This window comes from Falco naumanni, chromosome W, assembly GCF_017639655.2.
Source record: "Falco naumanni isolate bFalNau1 chromosome W, bFalNau1.pat, whole genome shotgun sequence".
NCBI classification, from domain to species: Eukaryota; Metazoa; Chordata; class Aves; order Falconiformes; family Falconidae; genus Falco; species Falco naumanni.
This window is the reverse complement of record NC_054079.1, coordinates 27,651,857-27,672,241: the sequence shown is the minus strand read 5'-3', so window position 1 is coordinate 27,672,241 and position 20,385 is coordinate 27,651,857. Positions and strand designations below refer to the sequence as shown.

The 20,385-nt window shown below is 41.3% G+C and overlaps 1 protein-coding gene across 4 annotated transcripts in view; it reads right to left on the bottom strand.

Annotated features, from left to right (window-relative positions):
* The window catches only part of LOC121080397 (rapamycin-insensitive companion of mTOR-like), a 109,811-nt gene extending 93,728 nt beyond the window's left edge, over positions 1 to 16,083 (bottom strand). For 2 of the 4 annotated variants that reach the window (XM_040578401.1, XM_040578402.1), the window contains exons 1-3: positions 15,324 to 16,082; positions 15,108 to 15,155; positions 1,607 to 1,704 (exon numbers count right to left, since the gene is read on the bottom strand). In XM_040578401.1, coding sequence (XP_040434335.1) covers positions 1,607 to 1,704; positions 15,108 to 15,155; positions 15,324 to 15,372 — 195 coding nt within the window. In that variant the 5' untranslated portion in view covers positions 15,373 to 16,082. Of the gene's footprint in view, positions 1 to 1,606; positions 1,705 to 4,963; positions 5,160 to 15,107; positions 15,156 to 15,323 lie in introns of those variants that run through there. The other 2 variants (XM_040578403.1, XM_040578404.1) reach the window with 2 other exon arrangements.
* Positions 16,084 to 20,385: the final 4,302 nt, after the last annotated feature.

The following is a 20,385-nucleotide window of genomic DNA, read 5'->3' as shown; positions in this document are numbered from 1 at the left end:
AAAGGAAATACAGCTACACATCATCTTTTTCTAGCAGAAAAATGGACTTTCTTGAAATACAGTTTGGAATCTCAGTAACAGCAGCAGCATTTTGTCAATGGTAGATGCCTGACGTAGACTGACAGATGCAATAAGGCAATGACCCAAAGAAAAGATGTCAGTATAAGTTGTTCCTCAGTGAATGCTATGTACCTACATGTGATCTGAACCAACTCGGAAAATGGAACATTTACAGATTTGTTATTAATGCAGTAGAAGATAAATTTATTTGCTATCATAATTTTGTTCTCAGTATGCACCCTCCTGCTAACTGAATCTCATACACTATCACTGAAGCGTTGTTCAATTTTACAGAGTGCTTTCAACAGCCAAGAAGCATGCCTACTTCAAAAATTATGATGCATGTTTGTCCTTCTCATATCAATCGGACCCCCAAACCTGCCCTCGAGCATTTATTCTTTCACTTGAGATTGTCTCAAAACTGTCAAGCAGCCTCCCAGTTATCTTACTCAGTGATTTGTTATCAGCTCATCTACAACAATAACCTTGCTTTCCCCACAAAATTCTCCACTACTAATTTATTTTTCTTGGCTACTGCCAATTGCAGGATCCATTTGTTGTCACAGAAACCTGAGTTTCATGTTCAGGCATGTCACCCTATCTGTGGCACTCTGTAAGAAAGGCAGCTCCTTCTGCGTATCAGTCCATCCATTCAGGTAACACACTGAAGCTCAGATGTCTTCTAGCTCACTGACTGCAATGCACTTTTCCCTTGCCTCAACAAATGGAATGCTGGTCCAACCACAACCATCCAGTATGCTACAAACAACACCCCTTTCATAACTACCTGTTCACATCCCATCAGTCCTCTCTGCTGCTCTCCATGTGTTCTTCCTCTACCAAAAAAAATGGTACTTGCTCTCCTGAAGGCCTTTCACGGTCTCTTTCTTCAGACTACCATCTCTCATTCTGCAGTAAGTTTTTAATTCTTACCTCTTGTCAGCTCACATCAACTTCCAATGTATCTGTCATACTTTCAGGCAAGTACCTTTCATATTCCTATGATTTGGAAGCTTGTATTTGGAAAAAGCACCTCAAAAATCAGCAATACAGACCATTTCTAGAAATCACCTCTTTAAGTCTTTTTCACTATGAAATCAGCAATGAAAGTTAACAGTTGTTATTCTATTAGTGCCCAAACCACTGCATATCATGCTCATTGATAACAGTCCCCTCCCTTACCATACTTTGTCAGTTTACATCCAAAGTCTGGCATTTCACATTTTTGATTCAATTCTGTGGAGCAGGAACCAATCTTTAGCTCTGTGCAACTTAACCCACGAATTGAGAGATAATTCAGGCTTCTAAGCACTAAAATACTACAAAAAATCAGCCAGTAGGACACGTAGACAAACTTCAGCATAACCCTGCATTCACATATTTGCTTGTCCTTATTTGCTCCTTTCCTTTCCCACAGTACATAGATTCCAAGTACTGTTCCACAATACTAAGTTGTTTCATGAATCTCCCAGCCAACACCTGATAGAGCACATATAAAATATTTTGCCTATATGATCAGTTGTTTCAATACCATTTGAGCTCTTACCTTAGTAAAATTATTCAAGTGACCTAGTTTTCGCATATTTGAAACACCTTGTAACTTGGCCACATTTTGGAGAATCTCTCTCATATTATCACAGGGTTCTGCAAAAGAAAACAGGTTATTAGCAGATACAGTTCAAAAAAATAATAAAAAAAAAAATCTAAAAATGCATTCAAAATACAGTTTCCTAAATATAACAGGTACTCTCCTGGTCTTAATTAAGGACACAGATCATTTTCCCTCAAGAATCATCAATTTGATTTATGCCTAGAACCAAAACCAGACATACCTGAGTTCTCTAGAATAAATGCTAAAGCCTACAGTGGAGAGACTCCTATTTTAAAGCAGATTTTAATCAATATCTTGGACTTACAGTTAACAAAGAAATCCATTTAGTTTCTGAAACTCCAGTCCTAGCATCTCATAACTGAAAAGCTTTATCCTTAATCCTCTTGTAATTTAAAGGCAAGAAGCACATAGACAGAAGTAAAAAGATAGCATGTTACTGCCACACCATGTGATTTCTCCCTTTAGACAAAGGGTCAGTGAGATTTTGGGAAGACAGGTCTCTCTTCTGCTCTCCATATTAATTTCTGTCCACAATCACCCTAAACTTACTAGAAGGCTGGGACTTTTCAGTGAGAAGTGAACTACAGGGTAAGCAGAGGGACTAGGAGCTTCTCCTTTCTTCTTAAGGGTCCACTGTTCCAACAACACACACACACACAAAAAAAAAAAAAAACTACCACCAAACACCCCCAATCCACCCCCTGGGATTCAGATACCAGTCAATGACCCTGCATTTTGTTGGGAAGTGGAAAAGGACTACCAAACATGGTGAGAAGAGACAATATTGCCCCACCTTTGGGAATAAGGCTGGGAGTTGAGGTAGTGGGGACAAGCAGTGTAGTGGGGCTGGGCAGAGAGCTGCACACAGAGCTACTGTAACAGAAACTGCAATAAGCTCTGTACACAGCAGTACTGGGGTAGGACATTTTTCAAAGAGAGATGATTGACTGCAGGATTTTTGTGCAATCTTGGATTAGACACTGCATTCTGCAATAGGCACTACAACACTATCAACAGCACTGTAGTTTGAAATAAATGAAATACCAAGGCTATGCTGGAGACGTGAACTGTTAAAAAGTATTACGTTACCAAAAAAAGAAAAAAAAAATTGCATTATGTAAAATAAAGTCTTTAGAAAAAGCCTGAAGAATAGTCCAAACACTGGACATCCGGAAAGCAGCAAAGAGAAGGGTTTTGTGTGAGGTGCTCCATACTAACTTCCAGTAAAAGAAACTTGCTTCCTACTACAGTATGAACAGCTACAGTTGAATTTGTGGAGTATATACATTCTTTTATTTCCCTGTTCATTCTGAAAGGATATTTGTATACTTTTCATTATACAAAGGAAATAAAAAGTATCAGAGATGTAAAGAAAGGACCTTCTCGCCACCTCTCTACAAACCAAGCTGAGTTTGTTATCAACTTCTGTAGTTTAAAAACTTAAAAAAGCAACACATTTGAAAAAGCAGACACATCTAGCAATCTTATCAGGATATATCCAGAACATATTTGGAAAGACAAGAGCCTGTACTTGCACTACCATCAGGAATACAAGACAGTATTTAAAGATTAAGACACCTACAGGTAGGCACCTGAATTCAGGTGTATAAACCTGTGCTAGATGTCTCAGCTCCCACTGTAGTTAATGAAGATCTCATCTATCAGCCAATTAAGTCTAAAACAATTAACCTGACTAGCTGCAAGGTGTCTACTCAAGGGTGAATCAATTGTACTGACTACACTGCTTATAATGAGACTTTAGCACATGTACAGACATGCTACTGCCACACCACATAATTATGATTTTTTTCAGACAAAGGGTCAGTGGGATTTTGGGAAGACAAGACAGGCATCAATCTCAATCATCAACAGCTTGTATGAAATATTCTCTTCCACAAACCTTAGTCACAACAAGAAGCAAAGTCAACTGTCAGATACACAGCCACAAGTAAAGACATAACCACCTTGCACTGCACAGAACACTACGCATAATGAAACCAAACATGCAATAACTTTGCATTTAAATTGGAATTTGTGTATGCATCTGTCTGGATGCACCCATACCACCAACAAAAAACTCTTTGATGTGATCACAGAACATTAGACAATGAAAATCTTACTGGATCCATCCCAAGTTTAGGATTCCTCTGCATATTGACTTCAAGGAAAGACAGGCTATCCTGTTTCTCCTCTTCTGGACATGCATGATATATTAGAAAGAAGTAGAAAGTTTACTGTTTCTCTACCACGACTCATTTTTAATAAAATAAAGACAATAGGGAAGGTAGGCAGACCTAATGGAACTTCATGCATTGCAGATGTAAATATTTAAACAAAATAACATGACTTTACAAATAGAGATATAGTGCGGCGAATGAAGAGACGGGATGCAGCTTGATGCAAGCAAATGTTCATTTATTAGTGATTTTCTTACAATTATATACATTTCTACCTTCTACATATTACACACTGATTGGTTAAATCTTAAGCGTAAAAAACACTGATTGGTTGATATTTAAGGCACACCGTTAGAACAATAGGAACTGATTAGTTTATCTTGACATAGCAATAATTTCTATTCCAAAGTTAGGGAGTTTCTTTCTACGCGGCTTTCTTTATTACATATCGGCGCCATTCGTTCCCTTATCTGGCTACTTGTTTCGCTGTCCGTCTGGTTGCTTCCTCAACTGTAGCGGCTCAGGGGTCTGCAGTTAGCTTGTTCCTTTGTTCCCAGGGCTTGTGCCCTACAAGTTCTAACAAGTCTCTATTCATCAGGCTATCAGTACTTGGACTCTTGTCCTTGAAACCTTCTCCTACAATATAGTCTCTGACTATTCTGTCTCTTACATTAAAATGGACTTGAAAAGAGATAAAATACATTCTAGATTCTACCAACTAAGGCATGTGACTTTCTCTTAAAGACCAGTTACAGCACTGCATATCTTCCTGCCACAAAATCTCATGCAACAGCATTGAGGAACATGGACTAATGCAGAAATGGAAAAAATGTGACACACAATCAGAGATTTATCCCCCAAAAGTAGTAGTATCATGGCCTTAACATTTCATTGTCAAGCCTAACAGCTCATGTTGGTGTTGACAAAGACAATTTTTATTTATAACCCCAGTTCAGACCACTGTTGCAGAGATTTCTTAGTTCTGATTAACCAACCCTTACTCTTTAACCCTTCAGAAGTTCTTGCTTTTCTAGATAATAAAAAAAAAAAAGATAAGAGAAATTACTCATTATAATTTTAAGACCCCTCAATAGTCTATTCTTTCTTGACTTACCTCATTTATCACCGAGATGCTGACTCAAGTTGGCCCATAATGATAACCAAATATCTTCACATTATTTCCCATGGTGCTTCTGAGTGTGAAGCTGTGCGAATTCAAAATCTTTGTGCTTTTCATTTTACACCTCAGACAATTAAGTGTCTTTCATTTCTACAAATAAAAATAATTTTAAAAAGTAGCTTCCTGAAATATTCCAGGAGCAGCTACCTGAATAAATGGGTCAGATGTGGCCAAAACAGTAACAATAAGTAGTACTCAGACAAAATCAAAGAGCTTAGAGAAGTCTAGACAGTGAAGAACAAAACCAGTAAATTTAAAATTTTTTGTTCTCTACTATGGCATACAAAGGCACGGACTCAGGTTGTGGTGCAACCAGAGATCCTTTATTGTACAGAGAAGCTCATATTTTATCTCTGAGCCCAGACACAAATTCCAGCTGTATGTACCACCAGGCTCAGGGCAGAAACCATTCATGCAGTTACATAGCTATATATCACTACAAGCATGCAGACACCTATTAAACACTAGATAACCATCTTCATCTTTCCTACTCTCCTTCACGATACCCAGCTGTTCTCTCATCTCCTGCCAGGTCAAACATTCTCCATCCTCCTCTCATACATCTCTCTCTTCAGACATCCTCTATCCTCCTCTCCCACATCTCCCCCTTTTTTGCTTGTTAATTGCGACAAGGCAAAAATTGTGTGTAGCTGAGTGACCACAACCTGATTTATGTTACAGTCAACTAAACACTGAATACAGGAAAAACAGCATGGGAGATATAAGGCAAACATCAACAAGGCGGTTAAGGCAATTATAATAAATCCTGCAATATTTTTGATCAACGGCCCAAAGTTTCCCAGCCATGAGAAGAGACCAAAGGCATCCCGCCCCTGGCTCTGCTGCAGATCTTTGTTTAAGGCTTTTAAGTTTTGTATGCTTTTGTGAATTGATTCAGAGTGGTCACTCAGATTCATGCAATACATCCCACCAAAGTCTTTACACCCATGTCCCTGTGCTAACAATAAAAAAAAATATCAATAGCAGCTCAGTTCTGTAGCGACACATGACAGACAGAATCAACACCTGCTAATAAGCGAGAAAAAGCAGTGCTTGTAGCATTACTTTCTTTAGCAAGCCAGCAGCCTAATTTATTAAGCAAGTTAAGAGCATGTGCTATTCCTACAGAAGAGACTAGAGAAGAAAAAAATTCATCAGAAGAGATTAAAGAAGAAAAAACGCATTGCGCTGCATTCCAGAACTCAGCCTGAGAGTTACATTCTGCTGTGAGGTCTGTTATAATCATTTGACACAAGTTGGGGTTGCGATTGTGCAAGTGCTGCAATGCCCATTTGCAATCTTCATTAGCATTATTCATAGCTAGTTGTTTTAAGAGCAGCCCTCAAGCTTCCTCATGCTGAACTTGTTGCAAAATATTCTGAAGCCAATCAATCAAGTTAGTATATGACTCTTTAGGACCCTGCCAAGCAACTCACTAGAGTGACTAGAGGTGCGCCCAGACTCCAGTATCTTCAGGACTGCCTTAATAGTTACCTCCTTAATTTGCAAATAGTTGTCCCTGGGATACCCTGCCTGAGTCATGGAAGCGGCATAATTATTTTCCCCAGCCAACTGCTCATAGCTAACAGCAATTCTCCGATTAAGGTTTTCAATCGAAGCCACTACACAGCTCACAAAAATCAGATAACCACATCATATACTGTATCAGAGTTAGTACCATACAAAGCAATGACTTCCAGTCATGCAGTGTGAGTGTATAAGGCTCTGCCATCACTTCAAGAAGGGACATAGCAAATGTATTATGAATCCTCCCTTCCCACACTGCTTTGCTTAACTCTTTTACAGCCTCGTATTGCACAGGCTGCCACTCTCGAGGTTGATTTGGCCAATAAAATACTGGACATGCCATAGCGACTCCCAAATCCCCTCGCTTAAGCGCCTCCTGCTCGCATTCCTGCTACCGATCCCCCGGACCACCTTTCACCTTCCCCAAAAATACAGTCAATGCATCAGGAGGAGGGGGAGGAAAAAGGTCTGGTTCCTTTTCCAGATCTATAGGACCTGGATCAAAAGGTTTATCAGTGTCAATGGAATCATTGTCTGAGTTGTCCTGTTCCTGTGCTGTGAGGGTCACTTCAATCACTGACAGGAGCTTTGGGGGCAGAGGAGGTGTGGATGGAGTCACCGTTGTTGACGATGCGTTGAGAAGAGTCACGCTGTTGGTGGAACTTACAGCCTCCTCTGGTTTAGCAATGTAGAATTAGTCCACACTTGGTGAAGAGTAGTCAGGATTTGCCACCAAGGTGCTAAATGCATTCCCGACACGGAGTCCCCCTCCACGGCAGCATCATATAATCATCTGATGACCACTTGCCAGGCAGGAATTTGCAAAGTGCCATCAGGTGGAAAGTCCAGCACTTTGTCACGGTTCCATTCTAACAGAGTCATTAGCTGTAGACCCATCACAGCTCATTGCTGAGCTGCAAGCAGCCGTCGCAATACGTCCAGGCTGCACTGTTGATCTCGGGATAACTTCCCTCCCATGGTTCCTGACTGCTCACCTTTTTTGTAGGTGATGGGTGCACAAAATTTCCGCGGATCCCAGTTCAGTCAGGCTACACCACAGGTTCGGGCTCCATGAGCCTCCTACTTAAGCCCCACCGTGGGGTGCCATTTGTGGTGTACGAAGGCACAGACTCCAGTTGTGGTGCAACCAGAGATCCTTTATTGTACAGAGAAGCCCATATTTACATCTCTGAGCCCAGACACAAACCGCAGCTGCATGCACCACCAGGCTCAGGGCAGAAACCATTCATGCAGTTACATAGCTATATATCACTACAAGCATGCAGACACCTATTAAACACTAGATAACCATCTTCATCTTTCCTACTCTCCTTCACAATACCCAGCTGTTCTCTCATCTCCTGCCAGGTCAAACATTCTCCATCCTCCTCTCATACATCTCTCTCTTCAGACATCCTCTATCCTCCTCTCCCACACTCTACAGCTTCCTGAGGAAGGGAAGTGGAGGTGGAGGTGCTGATGTCTTCTCCCTGATATCCAGTGATAGGACACGTAATCATGATTCAAAGCTGCATCAGGGGAGGTTTAGACTGGACATTAGGAAGCATTTCTTTACCGAGAGGTTTGTCAAACACTGGAAGAGGCTTCCTAGAGAGGTGGTCAATGCCCCAAGCCTGTCAGTGTTTAAGAGGCATTCGGATAATACCCTTAACATAACTTGTCATCAGCCTTGAAGTGGTCAGGCAGTTGGACTAGATGATCGTTGTAGGTCCCTTCCAACTGAAAATATTCTATTCTATAAATAAAATCTCCCCTTTTAAGAAAACTTTCTTAAAGACTTCATCAGACTAATTTATTAATGAACAATGTTGATTTCAAAGACAGTGCTATTCAGGCAGAATTTGGGTGAAGAGACTTACTCATAAATATTTAGTTACCCAAACCTATCCAAGCCACTGTTGAGATGCAGCTTGCTATACTCTGACGAATATAACAAAAGCATAAGAACATGAGTCCTATAGAGCTTTTAGTTCTGTGACTGAATTTTACTGTTAGTTGTATATTCTTAGGTATGTGCTAAGTAGGGGGTTTTGTTCTTTGGGACTGGGGTTGTTTTTGTTGGGTTTTGTGTTGTGGTTTTTTTACTTGATTTTCTCACTTTCTCAGTTATACATCTTTATCAGCATTCGTCCTTCACTAAATCCTTGCAGCTGGTGAATACAGTCCTTACTAATCATGCTCTGAAGTTTTGCTAACTTCTACTTTTTCTCTGATCCATTCTACCCAATTTTTCCCTCACCACAACAGATGGTTGGCAAATGGAGAAAAAAAAATAATTTCTGCAGTATACATGAATATACTAATACTGCAGAGTTTTAAACTAGAATAAAGCAAAATGCATTTCATTGTGAGAGTGAAAGTTAAAAAGAGTTCCAGTTAAAACAATTTGTCAAATATCAACCAGCACTTGTGTAGCAGTGTTATGGCATCTTCCCTTCTGTATTAGAAATAATCACAGAAGCACTGCTCTATGCAGAAACCTGCACTATGGTATAAGCATCTGCCTACCTGCATGCTGTAAAAACCACTTCTAATGAAAAGCAAATCCCTTATTTTATGTAATCTATTGTGTAGTTATCAAAGCCTCAAGTCACATGCTTATGTCTTAGCTGTAAGCAGCTAGTTGGTTTTAAGGCAGATTATTCATGACATTTATTGTTATTTTTTAAAAGTCTCAGGCAGGAGTCTTAATCAGTATGACAGACAAAAAGCATATCTGATTTTTCAGCACATTCTCCAATACTAGTCAGCCATCATTTCAACAAATTCTCAAGCCATCCTGTAACCCTCTTGAACATTCTTCTTTTCTGCAGTGTTTGGGTTTGTATGGGTATAACCAGTCTGTAAAACACCAATTTTTACTATAACCAAGTATTTAACTTCTTCCCATTTTTAAGAAAATAATAAAAAAAAGAAAACCACACCACAACACACTACCTGAACATTGAGCATCTCTTCTATATTATTAAGGTAAAAAAATCTGAGATTATCAGGTAATTGGTAAAGTATGCACAAAGATCATGAGATCAGGCAAATCTCTGATGTATTTCTTTCTGGGAAGGCTATCATTAACATAACTTCCTTATTTACTGTAATTACGATGAGGGGTGTGTTTCTGTTGTTCCTGTTTTCAAGAAATGAAAGTGAAAATATTGTAAACGCACCATTTTAATACTTCTGAAAAGTCCTAAGTTTGTAAAAGCAGTAATACCTTAGGAAGCAAAGCCAAAGGTATGCAAGTGTTAATAATCTAACCAGACCAGAGTACTATACAATTCCAAAACAATGGTCGACTGAAGCACAAGTACAGACAGGAAAGCTAATTATATGCATTAATTCTGGAGTGCATATACTGAGCACCTCTAACTCCCTTACTTTTAAAACCTACCAAAAGGTTACATGTTGCCAAAGAAGTTAGCAGACCACCACTATCAACAACTTCCCCTTTAGTCTCCAACTACATAGAAAAACCCCAAAACAATATTCAAGAATAATACAGTAGAGAATTACTCAGTAATGCAAGTGAGATCTCCTTCCAGCTATTTTTCAAGTTGCCCCTCTATATCTCAGAAGAGCCAAAAGAAAAATAAAGTTGCTAAATACTGCCTTGTTCCTATTATGGCTTCTGTTACAAATTCACAAACAAGGAAGCAAAAAAAGAGCTATTACTCTCACGCAAGCATCCTGTTATAGTCACCCACCACAATGATGGCATACTGCAAAGCAAGGGTTAAAGGTGCTCACGTTTTGTTTATTTGGGATTTTTTAAAATAGTGTTTCTGAGGTGCAGTGGAGCCCCACTTCTCCATCTTTTCAAGCCAGACCATGTATTGCAAGAGCATACAACAAAGAACAGCTTTCCATAACAGTTTTGCCATTAGTGTGGAAGAACTGCCTTTGAGCCACTAAGAAAGTATACACATCAGCTACCATCTCTGCACTGGTTCCCCACTGCCTTGCTGCAAGTGCTCCAAAAGGGTTTTTTTCCCTCCCCTGCTACTTGAACTCTCAGTATCAGACAAGTGAGCAGCATCCCTCTCTGCTTTTTCCATACTGATGAAGGAAGCTAAAAATAGTGTGGTCACTATGTTACAGATCTGCTAATAAGTTAGAATTAATTAACTTTGATTTTATAAAATCATTTGGAATAAGAAATATATTTTAATGAAACTTGTAGTTGCACAGCAAAAGCTGCTATGAAATCCTCTGTACAACCCTGTACCAAGGCCAGAAGAATGGGCTAGAATCATTGTTTTAAACTTAGGTAACAAATTTGGGATTTTACAGATTTCTTTGTTTTTGACTAGTCTTCCGTATGTAGAAAGTGTATTGAAATGTCAGAATATAGAATTAATGGGAACTGGGGAGAGTCGACTGGAACAGCTTGTAGTTACCTGCCAAGAAACCGTGAAGTTTAGTAAAAGGTAATTCCGGCAGGGGGAGATCGCGACCACCGACTCATATACCACCTACCCAAATCGTACCCCAGACCCATTTCTGGACCTTTCTAACCTTTACTGCGCAGAATTGGATATGGGAGGAGAGTATGTTAATGATTTTCGAGAAATATTATGTTTATGCATGAATACTTAATGAATATGTATGAATAAGTTCTATATATATGGTGTCTGATTTTGAAACTTGGTGTGCGTTGATCGTGAGAGGACTCACTCATGCACCCGGCCGTTAATAAAGAAGTGTCTGCTTATCAACACCAATGTGATGCAGATAAGTTCTTCATTCCGAGATTTCGGTAACAACTAAATTTCAAGCTGAATTTGGGGACAAAATTCATCCAGCCTTCTTTAACTATCCTGCAAATAACCCTTAAAAACACCCAACATTTTTGTGGGCTGTAAACTGCAAACAGCATCCTGAGACATTTGCCCTGGATGCAACACATTACAATTTGGCACATGGAATCAAATACAACATGGTTTAAAATGATGTAAGCACAGTAAGAAAAGCAATACAGTTCAGATCTTGTGAAGTGAAATGGAACTTTTGTATTTATTTTCTATCTACATGACAGAATGAAATGATGGAGAAGGGAGGGGAAAAAAGGAAAAGGGTATTTTTTTTTTTTTTTCAGATAACACTAAGCCATTTTTGTGAAATTCACTCTTGGGGAGAAAAAAGCCAGTTTTCTCAGTTACTTTATTTATATCTGTCTCATGTTCTTGCTGTAAATGTTGAGTCTTATAAGATATAGGAATCAGCCATACAAGAAAAGCTGCTAAAGCATAGTAGCATCTCATAATGCACATATTAATAAAATTAATAATGTTGCAGATAATTTCCTCCTTTTTGAGGGTAACAGGTATGTTTCAGTTAATTAAAAAGTATATTTGAAAGTGAAGACTAAGACATACAGACATGAACAGCACTTAACCATCAGCATTTGCACCCTTGTATCTCTCCAAAGCTTCAGTAAATGAACAAGCTTGAAAAATTCCTAATAGCCATTGCAGACTCAGAGCTACAGGAATCCAAAAAAACAGGGATCCCTTAATGGAAGATTTAAAAAGGAGCTTGACTACAGATAAGGCACTGTAAGACACTGCTCTCAACTAGGAAAGTTCCAAACTATTTAGGCCTTCACAGCCCAGAGGCAACAGCTGAAACGCCAGCAAAGAAAGGGGTAATGGTCACCCAACAGGATAAGGTGATACTGAAACAGTAATAAATTTTTAAAATCAGTTTGTAAGTAGATTCGGTTACAGAGACAAGCAAAGAACTTAGCAGCAAACGAGGTGTGGATTACACAACCCTTTTACAGAGCCCAGAGCTTTGGGAGATACATAAACTTCTGTAATTCTGCTTGGAATCCCTGTAAAATATTGCAGATGAAGAAGAATTATGCTAAAAACATATAATACTTGTAGCATAGTTACATACACAACCATGACCGGACTCAATGTAATAATTCCTACCGAATGCAATAACCTGGTTGATAATGCCGATTGGTTTGATTAGACTACTGAAATCAGACTTGTAACTTAAGGCCAGAAGGGACAGTCTGCCTCATCCTACTGCCAATTCCTTCCAGATGACTGCAATGGGAATTGCACTGGTGGCGAGTCTGTCCTTTTCTGTTCTATTCTGAGCAGGTAATATAACACAAGGCCAAACCCAAAGTACTCTGAATCCCAATTATTAACTGCAATTTTGTAATCAACAGAAGACACAATATATGACCTTAAGTAGACAAAAGCAACCAGTCTAGCCTGTATCTGCACAGGTTTTTTATTGTTATACCAGCATTATGCCCAACCATATTTGTGCTGGGGACAATTTTTCCAGTGTTGATCATCCTTTCAGCAAATTTATTTTCTACAAAAAAGTTAAGAAAATCATTGTCCCAAAAGAATATTTATCAAAATAAGAGATGGGGTACAGCCAGGGATGAGTGGCCCAGAAGTTTAAAAGACAATAAAAAAACAAAACCAGAAACCACAAACCACAGGCTTTACATTATTATCTTTTACCAGGCTAATCTTTGTACATAGTGTTCACACACACACACAAAATGCACCATCATATAAAATGCCTTTCATAAACATTATTACATATAATTTTTAAAGAAGCAGAGCACCAAAAAGCTCCAAAGAGTAAAACCTACTATACCAGCCATGGTAAAAATATGTAAGAGAACAACATTGTGTGTTCTGGGAAAACGTGGGCACCCCTCAAACTACAGCAGCATAGAAAAGAGCAAGCAAAAAGCACACAGAGAAAGTTAGATCAGCTCTACATGCAGCAAAGCATTTCTGAGTCTTACCGTACAAAAAGCCAAGAAGAAGTAGGAGTCAAAGCAGCACAAACAGGGCTAGCACCCTCCCTGCATCTATTATTAGTTCTGAAATACTTAACAGCACTGACTTCTCACATGGAAAGAATGGAGTTAGTATATAGTCCACAGCTATGGACTAGCAAAAGTCTGACTTGTATGCTAACTCATGTTTGGCAAGCCATCACTAAACAGCAACCACTCCAGTGCTGTCCAAACTCCCGAATTATCAAACTCTGATTTAGCATTTAACTGTATGTTAAACAAATCTGTGCACAAAGTTTAGGTCAGGCTGACTCTCTAAAGTTGTTAAAAGTGATGAATGAAGGGACTTCTAATCAAGGGAGTCAGCCTTGGGAAGGATGAGAAACAAAGAATGGATGGTGAAAAGAAAAGCATTATTTAAGTTATGCAGAAAGAAGCCTCCAAGTGAGAAAGTTCTGGCCAAAAGAGGAGACAAGCTGATAAAGTGTTGCAATCCACTGACATGAACAGAAAATTAGCTGAAAGTAGGACAAAGATAATTGTGGCAGTGGGAGATTGCAACCTCAGATTCAAATAAAACCCATTCATTAAAATCCTGATTCTGTAAGTATCTAAACAGATAACACTGCTTACAGTAAATGATTGTGTCCCGTTTGAACTGTTAAGGCCCTTGCCCCCAATTTTGTTGACAAAAGTTCTGTTTGTTTTAATTCTAAAGACAGTGTCTCACACTAAAGCAATCGTGTCCATTTGGAGATAAGGTATGAATAGTGAATGCTGTACCACTTATGTAAAGGATGACGCACCTATGTTTAGTTAAAAGTCAGGAAATGTCCAAGGACCCTTATTGCCACATGACGGATGCACAGACTGCTAAGTCCTTGGGTTGGTTATCTTTAAAAAGGGACATTTTGTCTTAGATTCCTGTTGTACATGCAACGTGGCAAAGATGGAAACTTTAAACATGACCGCTATGCAATAGAGTCTACATAGAGACAACTCCTCAAGAACATTGTGCAGGCATGAGATATGTAAATGAATTCTCAGAATTGTAAGGAATATGTAAACGATTTCTTGGAAAACTAATGAATAGGTATGAGTAGCCTGTATAAAGGGGGGACTGAAAAGTCCCCTCGGTGTGCATGACTTTGGTGGAGCGATCCCCCATGCACCCAGTGCTGCTGAATAAAGATAACCTCCGCTCGCCTGCATATTGCTGACTGATTCTTCAAATCAGGTAAGAGGAGACATAAGAGCCTGTTGCTTTAAACTGAAAAACCCTCATAGCTTTTCCCAGGAACTAAAATACATTTGTAAATATATACATATGCAGACATAACTTTCAGCCCATGGTAAAACTGCTTAATAAAAAAAATTCTAAATGGATCTATTCTGGATAGCATCAATCCTGAATCTCCAGAAGCAGAACAGTTACTTCCTCCCCCAGATCAAGCGGCCGAGGAGTCTCAGCCCACACGCAGGGCCTCCCCTTGCCCGCGGCCAGGGGAGGCCAGCCCTGTGGGCACGTGCTGCCCCACAGGCAATGGGGGCTGGGGAGAGACTTCCACCTACAGACAGGTCCGCTCACTACAGGACGCCGGGCCGAGCACCAGCACCCGGCAACCCCCACTCCACCTTGCCCCCCCGCGCCGCCGCGCCGGCCCGGGGCACCAGGCCGCTCGCCGCCGGCAGCCACTCGGCGGGCGCGCAGCAAGGGACAGGCGGCGACCCTCACCTCACCGGCCCGTACCGTACCTCGACTGAGATCAAGAGGGACGTTCTCCTCGCCGCTATCGTTCCGACCTGCGGGGATGGGGGAGAGAAGTGCGTTAGGCTGGCGGGAAGGAAGGAACCGAAGAAAGAAGAGGAAGAAGGAAGCAGAGGGAATGGCTAAGTATCGACATAGAGCAAGAGCCGCCGAAGGAGAGCGGAGGAAGTAGCTTACTTTAGCGGCCTGCCCAAACCCCTTACCTCGGATGCGGAGGTGCCTCAACGAGCGGGCACGAAGACTCACCGCCATATTTACGGCTCCCAGAGTCACAACACCAGAAACCTCGCCCGCTCTCGCGAGAAGTCCGCGAAGCCGCCGCTGCCGCCCAGTAGCCGCGCCGCCAACGGAAAGAGCGTAGGGGTGGCTGGAGCGAGGTTGAGTGGCCGTTGCCGCCCCTGAGAGGCCTTGCTTAGCTATAGCCCCTCTCCCAGTTGAAGCGGTGCCTTGGGGCCGTTCGGGGCGGGCGGTAGCCTCAAATACCAGAGGGCGGTTCAGAGTTGCAGCTCCTTGGGCTTCCTGGAGCGGTGATATAGGGCTCTGCCTGCCCAGATAAAAACACTTGAGTCACGTTTCCAGCGCCTCTGTGTGGCGGGATGGGCGCTTGGGTATCAGGAGACACCCAGGTGCCCACCACACAGGGATGCTGGAAGCGTGATCCAGGGAGAAGCACCGGTGTTCTTAAAACCACGCGGTCCAAAGGGCTGCATCCGCCGACGGGTTCGCTGCAGGGCTTCAGCGGGGTAGAACTTCTCCGCAGGCACCTCCGGTAGCTCTACCCCAAGAGGCTAAAGCTGAGGGGAGAGGAGGGTGGCGGCCCGGCAGGGGCGAAGGGACATCCGAGGGGGCTTCCCCTCTGCCCCCGCTTCGCAGCGGTGCGCCGGTTTCGGTAGCAAGCATTACGTGGCAAAAAGCCTTCTTTTCCTGAAGAGCTCGCGCTGCTGAGAAGTGACTTTCTACATAACTGCTCTATCGCCACATCTAAAGATTTTGGTCTGTCAAGTAAAGTTACTTTTTTTAAAAAATGAATTTTCCTGCTTACTTTCCCTTTTTTAAATAGCACTTGCCTTGTGATGAGATAGTAATTCAAGTGGATACAGCATGACCATTGGCATTATACACCAGATGTTTTCAGTGCTCCACTCCTTAATACATGAAGTAATTAAAAACAGAAAAAGGGGAAAACATATATCTTTTCATTGCTTTCTTGATTTAGTTAATGGGTCTCGCTGCAGGTTCAAGTGCTGATCTATTTCTTACCCTGACATTTGTTAAACTTAACTAATAAAATCAGTGTATGTCTAAAAATGTTAACTCATAAAGGAAAAGAAGTTCCACTACAAGAAATAGTATTTGCATATACTTGCTCTTCTCCTTTCTTAGGAAAAAGTTTAAATAAACAGATATACCCTACATCATGTCCTGAAGCTTCAGACAGCCATAGCCAAGACAAGTTCTGTCACCCAGACTTCCCAAATTCTCTGGAACAAACCCAGCAAATAATAATCAAATTGAAGTATAGAAGTAGCCAGCCATATAAAAATAGCTTCACAAGGTCAGGTAATTGTTTTCCTGTTTTGCAGTCCATCATTTTTCACTTAGTTTTCCCTTCTCTCTAAGGGTAGTTGTTCAATTCAGATTCTGTGTTACTCATAAAAATCTGGCTTTATGAAGTATTCATGAATATTATATTTCATCTCAAAAATTGTAAATTAGTTTTTACAATGATTCGTTGCACTTCTAAAATGTTAATACTGATTTAGAAGATTAAATAAAATTAAATAAAATTATAAATAAAAAGAGCAGAAAAACAGTGGTAGTATCACTTTTAACTTTTCTGCCATATCAATTCATGACACATGTATAAGACTCTTGTAATAGGATTATGTCATAGAATCATAGAATCATGGAATGGTTTGGGTTGGAAGGGACCTTAAAGATCATCCAGTTCCAACCCCCCTGCCATGGACAGGGACACCTTCCACTAGACCAGGTTGCTCAAAGCCCCATCCAACCTGGCCTTGAACACTTCCAGGGATGGGGCATCCACAACTTCTCTGGGCAACCTGTTCCAGTGCATCACCACCCTCACAGCAAAGAATTTCTTCCTAATATCTAATCTAAGTCTACCCTCTTTCAGTTTAAAACCACTACCCCTCATCCTATCACTGCATGCCCTTGTAAGAAGTCCTTCTCCAGCTTTCTTGTAGGCCCCCTTTACGTACTGGAAGGCTGCTATAAGGAGTCCCTGGAGCCTTCTCTTCTCCAGGCTGAACAACCCCAATTCTCTCAGCCTGTCTTCATAGGAGAGGAGCTCCAGCCCTCTCATCAGCTTCATGGCCCTCCTCTGGACTCGTTCCAACAGGTCCATGTTATTTTTATGTTGGGGGCCCCAGAGATGAATGCAGTACTCTACTCCAGGTGAGGTCTCACAAGAGTGGAGTAGAGGGGGAGAATCACCTTCCTCAACCTGCTGGCCATGCTACTTTTGATGCAGCCCAGAATTCAGTTGCCTTCTGGGCTACCAATCGCACATTGTCAGGCCATGCTGAGATTCTCATCTACCAACACCCCCAAGTCCTTCTTCTCAGGGCTGCTCTCAATCCATTCTCTGCCCAGCCTGTATTGATACTGGGGGTTGCCCCAACCCAGGTGCAGGACCTTGCACTTGGCCTTGTTGAACCTCATGAGGTTTGCACATGCCCACCTCTCTAGCTTGTCAAGGTCCCTCTGGATGGCGTCCCTCCCTCCAATGTGTTGATCACACCACACAGCTTGGTGTCATCAATAAACTTGCTGAGGGTGCACTCGATCCCACTGTCCATGTCCCCGACAAAGCTTTTGAACAGCACTGGTCCCAATACCGACCCCTGAGGAATGCCACTCATCATTGGTTTCCACTTGCACATCGAGCTGTTGTTTGACACCGGAGTTTCTGGTGCCAATCACCAAAGCTGCCATGAATCAGCAGGAAGTAGTGGGAGTTTGACTTGAACAGCATGCTTATCTCACAAAACAGATAACATGCAGTCTAACAAGCAAACTGACTGAGTGACACCCAGGGTGACATGTGTTGCTTCAGAAAAAGTAAGGAAAACTCCTGTAAATCTGTAACCATAAGTCTGTACCATGAATGTGTACCATAAATCTGTACTGAATCCCCCCCACTCTGTGATGAACCATGGGACACCACTGGCCTTCCAGAATTGACAATCCTTGCTAAGGACCAATCAGCACACAGTAATTGACTTAGTCCTACCTTGCCATGAGTATAAATCTGGCATTTTAGAATCCTCTTTTTTGAGGACAAGATCTCCAACTACTGGATGGGTTGATGAGCCTGGACCCCTCTCCTCCCCAAGCACAGACACCTCTTTGGTAAGACTTGCTCCTCTGACTACGTTGGATATTACCCAGGACAGTATAGTTAACAAGAGCATTGCACTCTTAACTCAAGCTCGATTTTTGCAGTAGAGTGCATTTATCAACGGCAATTCCAAACTTCTTATATCTGTCACCTTAATAAATCATCTATCATTTCAACTTTGTGAAACTGTGTCGCGACGGAGGGAAGACACAGTCACTCAATATGAGTGATCAGCAGACTTCATTTATTGTGCCTTACAGTCATCTTTTATACCTTGTTATAATTAGCTCATACATATTACAAAAGTTAAGCTCATTATTGGTTAGTTGCCTAAATACCAAGCCCGCCCCTAGTTTCTCTTCTGTAGTTATCTGTTCCCACCTGTAACATTCTTTTCCCACTGTGATCTTCCTGTTATTGTGTAACAAGAACAGCCAAGGATAGTGTATTTTTGCTTTACTTCAGATAAGCTGAGAGTGATGTGCATTTTTGTCCAGCCAGCTGGACTATGTCTATGTGACCTTTTTCAGCTAGCCAGTTATCCACAAAACTGTTTCAGTGAATGTCCTTGAGAGGGCTCTGACAGGCAAAGGTTGACTCTGATGAGTGGCTGTGTACATATAATCCTTTAGACCTAAACCAGGGGTCCTCAAACTTTTTAAACAGGGGGCCAGTTTACTGTCCCTCAGACACTGTCGGGGGCCGGACTATAGTTTGGAAAAAAATGAACAAATCCCTATGCACACTGCACATATTTTGTTTGTAGTAGTGCACAAAAAACAGGGAAAAGAATGCAATATTTTAAATTAAGAACAATTGTAATCAACAAAACCCAATAATATTTCAATGTGAACTATGGGCCTGCTTTTGGCTAATGAGATGGTCAGTGTTAGCTTCCATATTTGTCACTGCCAGTCGTAGCAAGTGATGCAAGTGTTCATCAGTTAGTCTGGATCTGACTGGAGATTTCAGATGTTTCATTTGGGAAAAAGTCTGCTCACAGACATAGGTGCTGCCAAAGATGGTTGCAATTTGGAGTGCATGGTTCCTGGGATTATGATATGTCTCTGAGGGGAGAGACGCATAGAAATTAGTAAGGCTGCTTGATTTGAATGCATCTTTCAGCGAGTCACAAGTCTGTAGCTCGGCCAATTCCATTTGGTAAATCGGATCAACAGTTTCACTGTCAACAGAAAATGGGTTCCGGAAAAGCTGCATGTCCTGTTCATGGAGACAAAGCTCTTTAAATCTAATTTGAAACTCCTTTTGCAACATTTCTAGTACATCCATACATGTTTTGTTTGGGAATGCGACTGCTGGTTTTTCTGCAGACAGGTTTTGAGTTGTGGGGAGATGGCAGAAGTTTTCCTCCTTTACTTGGTTAATGAGCAGGTCTAATTTGACTTGAAATGCTTTCACATGTGAATACACATCACAGATGAGCTTCCCCTTTCCTTGAAGCTGGACACTGAAATTGTTGAGTAGCTCTGTTACATCTGTCAGAAATGCAAGGTGCCATTTCCATTCTGCATCTTTGAGCTCTGGTACTTCTTTGTTTTTAGAAAGCACAAAATCATAAACCTGTGGAAGTAAGTCATAAAATCGTTTCAAAACTGTCCCTCGACTCAGCCAGCGGACTTCTGTGTGGTACAGAATATCTTCATAGGCAACATTTAGCTCAGACAGAAATTCCTGACGCTGTCTGTGGTTTAGTGCGTGAGCTCTAATGCAGTTAACACAAGAAACCACAATTTTCATGACGGTCCAGCTTCAGTGATTTACAACACAGGGCTTGTTGGTGGATGATGCGGTGTATGGCTATTGGATGTGAATGGCTGCGTTTGTCCATCTCTTTGTTAATGTGTGCAACCACTCCTTTCATGGACCCCTCCACGCTA